The sequence below is a fragment of the Alligator mississippiensis genome, chromosome 9, assembly GCF_030867095.1.
Source record: "Alligator mississippiensis isolate rAllMis1 chromosome 9, rAllMis1, whole genome shotgun sequence".
In the NCBI taxonomy this organism is placed as follows: Eukaryota; Metazoa; Chordata; order Crocodylia; family Alligatoridae; genus Alligator; species Alligator mississippiensis.
The window spans coordinates 45,054,064-45,067,654 of record NC_081832.1 but is presented as its reverse complement, the minus strand read 5'-3'; the positions used below and the strand labels follow the sequence as shown (position 1 = coordinate 45,067,654).

At 39.9% G+C, this 13,591-nt stretch overlaps 1 protein-coding gene across 1 annotated transcript in view; it reads right to left on the bottom strand.

Annotated features, from left to right (window-relative positions):
* Positions 1-892: 892 nt before the first annotated feature.
* Positions 893-13,591, bottom strand: part of DNAJC18 (DnaJ heat shock protein family (Hsp40) member C18) — a 38,743-nt gene continuing 26,044 nt past the window's right edge. The window contains exons 7-8 of the mRNA XM_019487166.2: positions 12,178-12,350; positions 893-7,217 (exon numbers count right to left, since the gene is read on the bottom strand). Coding sequence (XP_019342711.2) covers positions 7,093-7,217; positions 12,178-12,350 — 298 coding nt within the window. The 3' untranslated portion in view covers positions 893-7,092. The remainder of the gene's footprint in view (positions 7,218-12,177; positions 12,351-13,591) is intronic.

Here is a 13,591-nt window from a genome sequence, read left to right as displayed (position 1 = left end):
TTAATGTTGTCCCAGTTAATATTGTTTCATTATTATGTTGCTGATCTATTAGAGAACAAACTCGTTTAAAGTTACGTAATGTTTGGTTATAACATTGTTTGACCACTGCCTGCTAGTAGGTAACTACTGTGATGTAATTGGATTCGCTTAAAGTCACTTTTTACAAGAATGTGACTATGACGCTAAGCAAGGAGTAGCTGTACCAGCCATGACTTCTTTTCAGCATCCCCCTGCTCAGAAGAGACAGTGTCACTTGCTGGACTCTGCTGCTGCACGAGGGAGCAGACTATACCCCCTTCACATTCCTCAGATTCTGCTGCAGGGAAACACAGGCTGACTGCAATTTGAGCTAGCCAACCAGGGTTGCCCTATGCACTGTTGCCATCTGCTTCCAGGCAGACTAAGGAAGCCTGCAGAGCAGGGGCAGACAATTGTTTTGGGAGGAAGGCCGCTTACTGAGTTTTGGCAAGCCATCAAGGGCTGCATGACAGGCAGCCAGGGGCAGACAAATATTAATTTTCTAAATTTTTTAGGGGCCCTGCGGGCCGGACAGAATGCCTGGTTTGCCACATCCGGTCCGCAGGCTGCATTTTGCCTACCTGTGCTTTAGAGTATACTAAGATGTGTGCACAGGCTTCCACCCTTCCTCAGCTACACGGTCAGCACTGCAAGTTCTCCACTCTTCAGGGCCTCAGCATTTGAATGTCTATACACACAACTGGGTCAGTTTCTCTACCAGAAAAAACAGACCTGGGAGAATTCTCCCAGATTACTTGAATGTGCTCAGACAACCGAAGATTTTTTAGTTACAAGATTTAGCAAAGCTAAGAGTGCTTTAGATAGCACTGTAATAGTGCTGGTTTAACCTCACAAGATCAACAATGTGGCTCTGTTGTTTTTAATAAAAAAGCCTTTATTTTCTATTTAAAAACACAAAAATGAAACAAATTAAGTCCTCAAGAATGGAATTTAATTCTGACCCACTGATCAAGACAACAGCTTTTTTCCAGAATTCTTATTTTAATAAGGACAGAAGAACTTACTTTTCTAATCTTATGTAACAATACTTAGAGGAAATATAGACAAATATACAATATGTAAATCAGAACTGTACAATTGAGGTTCAACACATTGCTATATCTATAGCCTACTTGGATTCACTAAGGATAGATACAGTCTCAGAAAATAAATACTTTAAATTGTCTCTTGTTGAAACAAGTTAAATAAATAAATATGAATATATTAAAGTTGTACTTTTTGTGAAAGCAACAAAATAAGAGAGATGCATCTTTTGATGCGTCATACATGCAAAAGTAAGAAAGAATGTATATCTGTTTTACACAGAGAAACTCAAGCCTTTAGTTTACACTACCAGCTATATTCATCAACAAATTGTGCATGTTTAGTTTGACAAATATTCAAGAAAACACATAATTAACCTAGGCTATGAGTCTGTATGTTCTACTATTACTTCAACTTGCAACATAGCAAGATGCAAAACTTTCATATTGATGATCTGGTTACCTTGGGCTGCCCCTGCTAAAGTTCAGTGCATCAAAGAGCATTGCGATAAAACCATAGGTCTGAAGTATGGGGTCAGTTTCTCTCTTCAAATATGTGAAAGCAACGCCCCTAGCTTCACAGTCTTTGTGCAAGTACATCCAAGAACAAAATGTGTACCTTAGCTTGTTTGGGAATTGGCAAGAGGAGGAGAGATTAGAAATTTAAAGTGGCTCATTGATAGGAAGACAACCCAGTGGCTTGGTCTGAAATGGTAATCTAGAATCTCCAGGGATAACCTTCAAAAGCTGCTTCCTCTGCTTGAAGATAAGGCTTTTCAAGGAGCACTCCCACTCCTAACACACTACGCTGCTTAAGAAGCCAAGACAGCATTTCACCTTCAGAAGAAACTCGTAAGGTTGCCTCTTGTTCAGTGCCACCGTGGGACCATATTTAATTTTTCATCACAATTTTTTTTGGAGTCAATACATACCAGTTTTACATGATAAATCACATGACTGCACAACCATATCTCTTTTCATATTCAATCTTTCCATCCGTATGGACAGATTAAAACGTCAAATCCTTAATTTCTAAAATATAACCTTATATGTAAATCTGTTGGAGTTCTCAAGGAAACAGTATGAGCACCTTACAAAGCCCACCTAAAAATAATAAATATCTTTGCACATGTAACCTTAAATACTGTAGTTTGAAAAAAATAAAAATAAAAAAATCAGAAACCTAGATCAAACAGAATACCTCCTTGGATAATAGTTCCTGGTTCAAAAGAGCAATTCATTATGACAGTTATCACTGTTAGCATGGAAAGAAGACTAGATATGATCTCCTTTGTCTATTTTTCAGTACATGGGATGTCAATGCTTTACAAGAAAAAAATGGCAAAACATTAGTATTAGCTTTCTTTTTTTGTATAGCCACTTGTCTTTAATTCTCAAACTATATCACTGGTGCTAAAGTATTTTATAAGGATTAATTTTATGATATTATATCATTCATTATTATAATGAATAAGGAAAATCTTACTGCTTTGTAAACCATATTTATTTTTTGGTCTTGTTTTCCACATAATCATGACCTCTCCCTTAGGCCCAGCAAACCTGCCTAATATTACCCTAACATTAATGTGCTTCTTGCAGGTAGTTTCCTACCTCTGTAAATCATTGAGATCTTTGGATGAAAGGTACAATACACTAAGTGCAAAATATTCTATGAGCATCCAAATTATATCTCATTTTATATGTTTAACTTCCCTACTTCCCACACCACTTTAATTTTTTTTAATAGTTACGCTCTTGTGCATGTGTCAGCATACAACCTTTACTCATTCAATAGCTTACAATTTTTCCTTACAGGACCCCTGCATCATTCAGAATACAGGACAGAGGGCATTCAATAGGCAGCAATTCAATATTTTGTTCTCTCTGCACTGTTCAGTGCAACCTTAGGTCTTTTTAATTGCATGTTACCCATACTCTGAATACAGAATAAATTTCTTCATTCACGAGTTTTTCTTTTCTATGGCCCTTTTCAGTGTAGCACCCAAATCCCACAGAGATATTGCTGAATTTATCTTCACATCACTACTGTGAGTGTCATTACTATTATTTCACAGACGGGAAGCTGATCCATAACAAATACTGGATACCCAATCTGAGATGCCTAGGACAAGATTTTTCAGAGTAAATAGTATATTATCACTCTTTGTATGTTCTTAGCTATAACTGCAGGTATACAGCATTTCTGCAGATCAGAGTGTAGGGGTTTCAAATGGACACCTGTAAAATGAGGAACAAACATGAGTAGTCACCTGAGATTCATTTGGTTTAACTGACTATCCCAGCAGCACACAAGGAACTCTGTGACAGAGGTTTCTAATTGTCTGGGGAGCATTCAAATGTCTAAACAAGGGGTGCTTAACCTCTGGCCCAGAGCTAGTACATCTGGCCTGTAGGGCTCCCATGGGTTGGGAAATCTGACAGCAGAGGAGCAGTGGTCATTAATATGGTCCCCTCCCCAATTCCCAAACACCAAGCCCTGCATTGATGGGCCACGCCCCCTCCCCCTTCTGTGGCTGGATCAGGGCCAGGCCAGGGTGGGACTGGGCCATCCCCCACATAGGGCCAGGTTGGGGCCAAGCCATGTCCCCTTCCCCCTGTGAAGCCAGGCTGCCTGTCCACCTATGTGTAGCTGGATGGTGCCTGTTATACCCTCCCTGAGAGTCAGACTGGGACATCTAGCAGGGTCTGGCCCAGAGATGGACTGGGCACTGCCTATCTGGCCCGCTGGGGAAAAAGGCAGAGCACCACTAGTTTAAACCAGTGCTTCTCAAACTATCTGATGTGGCGGACCTGCAATTTTTTTCCAGTGGGCCAGGGACCAGTGCCTGGTTCAGCCAGTGGCAGCAATTGCGTGTAACAGCGCTACGCAAATGCGCGACCAGCTGTTTCTTTCTCTTTCCTCACCTCGCATGACGTGATGTCACCTGGAGTGTTGGAACATACGAACTGTGGCGCTATGACATATCAATGTTATGCTTCTGAAAATATATTTCTTTCTTTCCTGGCAACTTGCTGCGGACCGGCGACTGGTGGCCGGTCCGCGGACCACCACTTTGAGAAGCACTGATCTAAGCCATAAGACAACTGTTTCTCTCTCATTCTGCAATCCCGTGCCTTATAGCAAGCCTTCCAATTTCTCTTAATCAGGGGTATTACAAATAACTGTCTCATCAGATACACAATCCTGATTCACAGTTCCTCAGCACCATTTATCTTGAGCTCTAAAGAGACAGGGATCTTGTGTGGAAAATGGTATATGATTACATACTTAAAGACTGCATTAAAATGTTCATATGTATGTGTACACACACAGAGGGGAGGGCACTAAATTATGGTTGCACAAGCAATCTTAATTCTGCCATTTCCATATTTTTAATGCATCACTTTGCAACCCTAACATTATTTTTATGTAATGCTTTGTACACTATTTCCAGATTTTTAAGGAAAGCAAACTTTAGCTACCTGCATCACCTATGAGTTTTAGGTCTGGACAGAGTATCAGCGTAGCTATTTATGGACAGATATCAATACACCACATGGTACTGCAGCTAAAACAGGGCTCAGCACATTAGCAGAGAGAAGCCTGTACTACCACTGCCTTTGATCCATGCATTCTGTGGAAAGACAAAAGATTTAATTCTCTAGGATAGTCTAGTCAACATATTTTAATGTAACGGTCTATAACAAAAATACCAATAAAAGTGTAATTAATTTTTACTCTCCCTGCTGCCAAGTGAAATGAAAAACTAAATACAACAGGTAGGAACTTGGAGTATAGATGAACTGGTAACAGCTCCACTGATTATGGGTAGGGACCTACTTATTTATTTTGCGGTTCTGCAGAAATTGCAAAATCCGGGATTGTCCACAAAATCCTCAACAACAAAACAAACCCGTAATAAAAATAAAAACCTCAGTGCCAGGAGGAAGGCACCGGCTGGTGGGGCAGCACAACGGGCAGCAGACAAGATGGCGACTGCACCCTCGTCCCTCCTCCCCTTGCTGGGGCCTCTCTGCCAATCAGTGCCGAGGCACAGGGAGGCATGAAAAGCAGCCAGCAATCAAGATGGCAGCTGCCCTCTCATCTCTTGCTGGGCCCTCTCCACCAATCAGCACCAAGGGGCAGGGCTGCTGCAAAATACCCACGAAATAGGCTCTGTGCACTGTGAGCAGGCTGGGAAAAACCCTCTGTCTCACCACAATTTAGGTAGGTTCCTAGTTATGGGTGGCCAAAAGTCAACTGAAAACTGATATTTTGCAGACAAGGATGCTGGCTACGTCCTCCCTCCTCAGCTTACACCACACTGCCAGGCATGTGTAATATTTTGTTCTTTGCTGCTTATGAGAATGTCTCATCCTTTACCCAACAGATAGTAGAGGAGGATGGAGAATTAATGAAGAATAAAAAATTATTGCTACAAAGAAAAAAGTCCTATCATAAATGAAACATTCAGGACCATTCAACAAAGCAAAAATACATGAAATAATTGCACTGAAAAGTAGAATCCATAGTGGTGCAGGGAGAATGAGATAGTTTGCAGATAAAGGTCCAACGTAAAACAAAGAGCCACTGAATAGGACACAGAAGAAAATGATCTGGCTTCCCTTTCTCTCTCTGATGGCTGGGCAGAAATAAGAATACATCTAAGATTTCTTTCTTCCTATAAATCTAACTCTCGAACTCTCACCTTGTAGGTTTTTGAGTAACCTCAAACTCTCAGCTGGTTCTCAGTTAGACACAGGGAAGTTTCTCTTATGTTTTGTACAACAAGTCACAACTTTTCTAAATTAGATCCACTGGCATTCTAAAAGGTATCCTAAAGAATAGGTGAAACACAAAGGACTTTCACAATGCAATCACTACATTCAAATGTTCCAGGTGGAAGGAAAAGAATAAATAGGTCAGTTTAAACAGGATATGTTGGTGAGCAGGGGTTCTAACACATCCCATGCAAACAACTATAATATTCTATAGTAGGGCTGTCCAACTTCTAAGGTGCTGGGGCCACATGCCCTGGGGGCCGCATGATGCAGAGGCCACACCAAGTGCACTGCACAGATGCTCACCTTCACCCATCGCTGCACTGCACACTCATGCAAACATCCCCCCCCCCCCCCCCTTCCTGCTGGCCCACATGCCCATGCACCACTGCATGATGCAGGTGAAATTCCACACTTCAGCACATGGCTCCGATCTCCATTCCCCCCACCACATGGTCCCAGACTCATCCTCAACTTCTCATGCTGTACAGCACTGCTCTAGCTCATGGGGCGAAGGAAGGAAGTGCCAGCCAGGAAGGAATGGGGGAACCTGGAGACTGGTTATTATTTATCAAGAGAGGGCAGAGTGAGAGCCTAGGGGCTGCACATTAATCCCTTGTGGACTGCATGCAGCCTGTAGGCTATCAATTGGAGAGCCCTGTTTTACAGCAAGAAAATTTCCAAGTTCCTACTGCAATGGTTAAATTCCACCAACTTTAGTGAGACCCAAGCACACATTCAAGTGCTTACCTAAAGCAGGCATTCTTACTAGACCAGAACAAACAACAGACCCTTTTTCAAGATATTTTTTGTTGCAAACCATTCTGGAGGCAAGGACACCAAGTTCAGCTCAGCATGGTAACACCAGCATATTACATGTTGAAAACTAAATTGCTTTATGTCCACATGATTTACAGAATTAAATCTATTTTCCTGGGAAGCATCTGCTGCTTGGATGGCAGACAAACTATACCAAATAAAAGCAGGTTCCAAACTAAACTGCGTCTGCTAGGGAGTAAATTTACACTGAATACCATTGGTCCTTGGAACCAAAACAGACTATACAGTACATTAAAACAAATACTTGCTCTGTAGCTCCTGCTGGCTCACCCTTGCACTTTATAAAGTATATCACAATTAAAATTCTCTATAATAGGCTTTTCCCCTTCCTCCCCCCACTTTTTATACAAAGGAAAATACAACATAATTTAAAAACAGCATTAAATAATGCAGGATTGGTATGCTCTGATCAGCCCCCTTTGTGTATTCCAATAAGATTGGAGAGCTTTTCACAGTGCTCGAGTTTTAAAGACTCCGCTTTCTGTTTTAATCGCTCATCTCTGTATAATTTGGCCAAATTTGACAAGTCAGATTCTAAAAAATGAGAGAGAGAGAGAGAAAGTTAGAACAAAATTAGTGGGTTGGCTGTAAAGAACTGTTACTTAATGCTTCAATTTTACTATTCATACATTATTATAAAAGGTGAATAGAAAGCAACTTGAGCTTTTTAGCAGTTACTTTTTTAGAGACACTCTACCAGACCAAATTGGGCTAGATTTTCCTGTACTTTAGGAAATGCTCCTGTAGCATTTGTATCCCAAACTTACCGTATTGTGCTGATGTGTAAAAACTGGAAAATGAAACAGTAAAAAATAACAAAATTGATTTGTCTATTTTCATTCAAAAAACAACATGTAAAACATTCAGCACAGCTACAACAAAGTAGTATTTGAAAAAATCTGTTTTAATAATCAAGGGATTAGTAACATGTTTTAAAATACTGTTAAGTAATTAGACATGACATGTCTATAAGCAGGGGTGTCAAACACACAACCTGCGGGCTGGATTTCGAGCTACTCTGTTGAGCTCATCAGCCTAAAAACCATAGTATACCTGACCTATTCCACAAAGTTGTGCCATGAAGGGAGAAACAGTGACAGCAATCAAATCCTTTAAAAAAACCCAAAACACATGACACTATGAAAGTGACTAATTAAATATAAATTTAATGGGCCAGTAGCCTACTGAACAACTGCTTCGTAGCTTGCAATAACAAGTGAAGTATAGGTCCGATAAAACTTTTCAAATAATCAAATCAAAGATAAGACAGATTTGTTCACATAAACAAACCACGTGCTACCAATCGCTATTCATCTGATAAAAATGCATAAGACAAAGTGAGGTTAATGTCTGAACAATAAGGGATCAATGAAGAAGTTACAAAACATTGACTGATTATGAACTATCTAAAAGGACTCCAGACTCCTTTTCTTCAATCTGTTTTGTGCCAAACAGCTTATTTTACAATCTCGACTATACTAAAGTTAGCAGTCTCAGCTCTATTCGTTACTGGTTTGCTGGACCAGAAAGTACTCATTCTTAAACTGTTTTTATTTACTGTGGCGTTTTTGTAGAATCACAGAGAAGTAGGCCTGGAAGGGAACGCCAGAAGTCATCTAGCCCAACCTCATGCCTAAGGCAGGACCCAAACCATCCTGTACAATCCTTAATCTGTACTCTACATAAGACTGCTGTCAACCCTGCCACAATAAAGACCTAACACCCTAACCTATCACAGGTAAAGCAGGGAAACCATGGTAGCCAATGTCCTGCTTTCATGAAGTGCTGTCAATATTTGTTCAAAAGATCCCAGGCAGAGGGCCATGCCCCCCACTACAGAGAAAGGCAACACTCCCCCTGCCCACAAGTCTGTACCAATCTGACCATGGGGTAAAATTTCTTCCCGACCCCAAATATGGTGATCGGTCTGACCCTGAGCAGAGGGACAAGACCCTCCAGGCAGGAACCTCTGGCTTTGGTCCCAGCAGAAACTCTGGTACACCCCAGTTAAAGATCCCAGCTTTGGCTATGGCCAACACTCAGTGCCTCCTGAGGCATGACATTCCTTGGCTCAAAAGACATTTGTAGGCCTACACTGAAAGGGATCTGCTACGTGCTGAATGTAACTGTCCCTAAGCCAACTGTAAGAACAGACTGAAAAGTATGTGGAACTACAAATTCTTAACGTGTTGTGCTGCCACTAGTGTATCCCCTTTGATGGGTTAGATATTTGAGTCTTCAGGACTGTAACAGAGTTCTCAATCTAGCAGCTTTTTATTAGCATTAATACAACTTAGAAAATCATTCATTTAAAAGGAAAAGACTGAAGCCTATACTAAGCCTAAAACTGAAATCTATATTCAAGTGAAGTTCGTAGACAGGCATACTGTACTTAGAAACTGCTACTATCAGTTCCAAGCCTGATGCATGTAGCAGAAAAGGGAGGGGGGGGGGGCGCAGGGGCAACCAGCAAAGCCTAGAAGCGTGGAAAATACCCATAGTAGAATGTAGGCATAGCTACAGCTAGATCATCCCCAACCAGTAGCTGTCCAAATTCTTCTTGAATACCTCCAGTGATGGAGAGACCACAACTTCCCTATGCAGTCTACTCCACTGCCTCACTATTCTAACAATGAAAAAGTTTTTCCAGATATCCAGTCGAAATGTACACTGCTGCAACTTCAAGCCTTTTAGTCTGTGTCCTCCTCTCTGCAGCAAGCGAGAAAAGGTGCTTTCCCTCTTCTCTATGGCAGCCCTTCAAGTTATTTGAAGACTGCTATCATGTCCCCTCCAAAGTGTCTTTTCCACAAACTGAACATGCCCAGCTCATTCAGCTTCTCCTCATATGACTTGCTTTCCAAACCCTTGATCATCTTTGCTGTCTGCCTCTGGATCTTCTCTAACTTCTCCACGTCCTTTTAAAAATGCGGAGCCAGGACTGCACACAATACTCCAGATGAGGCACTGGCACATCCTGTGTTATGCATCCCAAAACCCCATTCACCTTTTGTGCAGCTTCACACTGTAGACTCATATTGAGTCTGTGACCTTTCCAGTCCTTTTACATAGTGCTGCCATTCTGTCAGGTGTCACCCATTTTATATTTCTGCTTTTAATTATTCTTCCCGAGATGTAGCACCTTCATTTGTCCACACTGAACTTCATCCTTAGAACTTTGTCCTCAGGCAACCACTAATCTCATACATTGTAAATATATCAGAAATGACTACGATGCATCATGGCTAATTAATGGAGCATATATTCGTACTCTCATTTACGAACTGTGAGTAGCAAAACCGTAACATTTCACTTGGCAGGACATAGCAGTCCTAGGCACAACATTTCTTAAAATAACCATGTACAACAATTTTTGACAGGATATACAAATCAATTTTAAATGGAAACCTTGTGCCAGACCCTCAGCTGATGAGGAGTGCACAGGTCCTTTGAAGGGGATGGACACTTATCATTTACATAAGGTAAGGATATGATCCTTATTATAAACTTGTGTGGAGCAACCTTTGCCATTTAATGACACTGCATTACTAGATGTTGGACTGTCATGTTCTATACCCACCAGTGAAACACATTCTTTGGCCAACAGTTCTTCACCCTGTACTATTTGATTAATTCTGTATTGGTTGGTTGCTACTCCAAACTCTAGTTGTGGTACCTTTTCTGTGGCATTTTTCTATATGCACCTAAACAATAAATACAGCTTTAAAAGTGTTTTTGGTTAAACCAACTGCATACAGAAGAACATGCTGCACATTTATAACTTTATGTGCAATGCTGGATCCTTCCATCTAGTTCTCAGACCCTTTTAGATCTGCAAACTCTGCTGTATATCCCAAGGCATGACATTCCTTGGCTCAAAAGACACTTGGTAGGCCTATACTGAAAGAAATCTGCTGTGCGTTGAATGTAACTGTCCCTAAGCCAGCTGTAAGAATAGACCGGAAAGTATCTGGAAGTACAAATTCTTAATGTGCTGTGTTGCCATTAGTGAATCCCTTTTGATGTTTAGGTATTTGAGTCTTCAGAGCTGTAACAGAGTTCAATCTAGCAACTCTTTATTAGCATTAATTCAACTTAGAAAATCTTTTAATTTAAAAAGAAAAGACTAAAACCTGTACACTAAGCCTAAAACTGAAGTCTATATTCAAGTGAAGTTCATAGACAGGCATATTGTACTTAGAAACTACTACCGTCAGCTCCAAGCCTTCAAAAAACACAAGTCTAGCCTACAAAAGACATGAGACTGGCCTTATATAATAAGATTTAAGAATAAAATACCTGTTGTATACTTTCTACTTCATTTATGGTTTTTGAGTCTTTGGTGTTCAAATTTTAAAGACTTTCTATAAAACGATAATAGCTAGAATTTTAGGCGGTGATTTAAGAGATACCACCCACTGAAAGACTTCTGGGTGAAAGTGGTTTATCTATTTTTACAATGTCCAAGCAAATAACAGAAACAGATTGTTCTTGTTTTCAGTTTATACCTTGTGCCCAAGAGCATTTTTTCTATTCATTTTAAGTTGATAGAGACCCTTCCCTGGAACAAGTAAGGAAATTCAAAACTTCTTATACACCTTATAACTTGGTCCCCTTCTGCAAGTACATTTTGTATCATTGTTACAACAACAAACTAGGCACTATACAGTCTGGGTAGCACTGAGCCACACAAGCGATCAACAAATTGGGTTAACATTTAAATTGTTCTACAGCTGCAACAAAGCCCGAATTATGGCTGTTGTGGGAACAAAGAATGCTGAATTTCCACTTTTGTATAGTTTGAAGTCTTAACATTTTACTATTACTAGAAATTAATTTTAAGAAAACAATCTTGCCTGTGATCTACACACGATTCCAGATTCAAATAAAGGCAGCATGTTCAAATAAATGCACAAATAAAGTATGTTTTTCAACTTTGGACCAAGTATTAGGACACAAAGTACATCTTATGAAGTCCCAGAAGCACAGGGAGAGGTTAGAGAAGTTTTAGAATCTTTTATTGTGTGGTTTTAAGAGTAGATCAAATCAGTCTGGGATAGGCCAGGTATCCAGGATTCAGGTGGAGTTCAAAACAACAAACCAGATGATCTACTGATTTTTTTGCAACCCCACATTTCTTTATGAATGGCACACAATGATTAAATAAACATGGTGGATTTCAATATTAAAAATATTGCTACTATGAATTATCAATGTACACGTCAAAGTGTCTGGAAAAAATGGCTCAACTACTTAAAAGCATTTAAAAAGCACTTAACCTCTCAAAAATTAACTGAAATGAACTTTAAATTTTTTTCCATAACAAATTCACCCATTTGGTCAAAAGCAGATGAGAGACATACATGTGTAAAGAGTATTTAAAATGAGTTATACCTACCAAAAAGCTGGGAGTAATAATGGAAGTGTCTTCTCAAGCCTAGCCATGATATTATGATTTATGTGATGTGTATACACATTTATCACAAAAATAACTTACTCTGTTGTTTCTCCTTCCAGCAGCTGGTCTGGATATAATCTATATAATCTTTTTCAATGGTTTTCTCTAGCTCTTGAAGTTCTGTTCCTTGATAGTTCTTTTCAAAGTTTTTATCAACGTAGTAAGGCACTTGCAAGTTCTGTGTTTCTCTACCAACAACATGACCTATGGATCTGTGAAAGCAACATGGATAAATGCATTTATAAAGCAGTACAGAAATGTTAGGAAAAGAAAAATTAAAAATTAAGGAGGGAGACTGTGTTCCTCTGTTTCTACTGGTACAGAGGAGCACATTTCCTGTTGTAACTTTTTCCACAGTTACCAAAGAACTTTCAATCATTCAGTAAAATATTACTTATCTCGCTTTTCCATAGTGAACCTTTCACTTTCATTATAGATAAAGTTTGTTGAAGAAACAGAAGGAAGGCAGCAAACACCTAAAGGTATTTATACTTTTATAAATGTGATCTAAAAGGAGCTGACTCCAAATTGATATTACCCACATTTAAACACCTGTTGAACCACACACTAGAGTAACCCAATGCTGGGTTTTTCTGAATCATTCTTGATAATTTGGCTAAGTAACTTGCAAAATTTTAAAACAAGCAAAAAAATTCTGTTTCTTTTGTGTTTTCTTGGACCTTCTGGCAGCCTCCAGTCAATACCCATGGAAAATACTAGAGGAACTTAACAAGTGCTGTGCTCTAAGTACGCATACATGACACATGGGCCCATTATACATGAAGGTACAAAGTGATGGTTGCCCATTTAACTTAGAATTCTGCTATCTCACATCAGAAAAAGAGGTGGTTAATCAGACAGAAAGACAAGGAAAAGTGGCACCTTAGATACTAATTGGTTCAGAGGCATGCGCTTTTCATAGGCTTTTTTCAGATCATCTGAAAAAGTAGACCATCACCTATGAAAGTACATGCCTCTGAACCAGTAAATCAGTCAGAAGGTAGGGCAGGGTGGCAACTTTAAAATTATCTCACATTCTATTTTTCACCCACATCAAGGAAAGTTATAAGATCTTGTTGAAATAAGACTAATCAGGAGAGAGCTAGGTACAACTTCCCTCTAACAATTTGAACCGTCAGGTAAAGTAACTGGTCTGTGGGATGTCTCAAGATCTCAGAACAACAGCAGTTTCCCTATGCCTGAAGAAGGGAACTTGTGCCTGAAAAGCCTGCAGAGAACTTTGTTCCAACTACTCAGTTGGTCTAATAAAAGATATCACACATCTACCAAAGAACCTTGTCTGCCTATGTCCTTAGACCAACACGGCTACAACCAAAAACCCTTTCAGAGCACCGCGCAGTTAGGGGAGATGTGTACAGCTAGCTAATCTACCACCTCCACTGGCTTCAAACTACTTTCTTCTCTTTCTGGTTTGTTTTTGTTTACTTAGTAA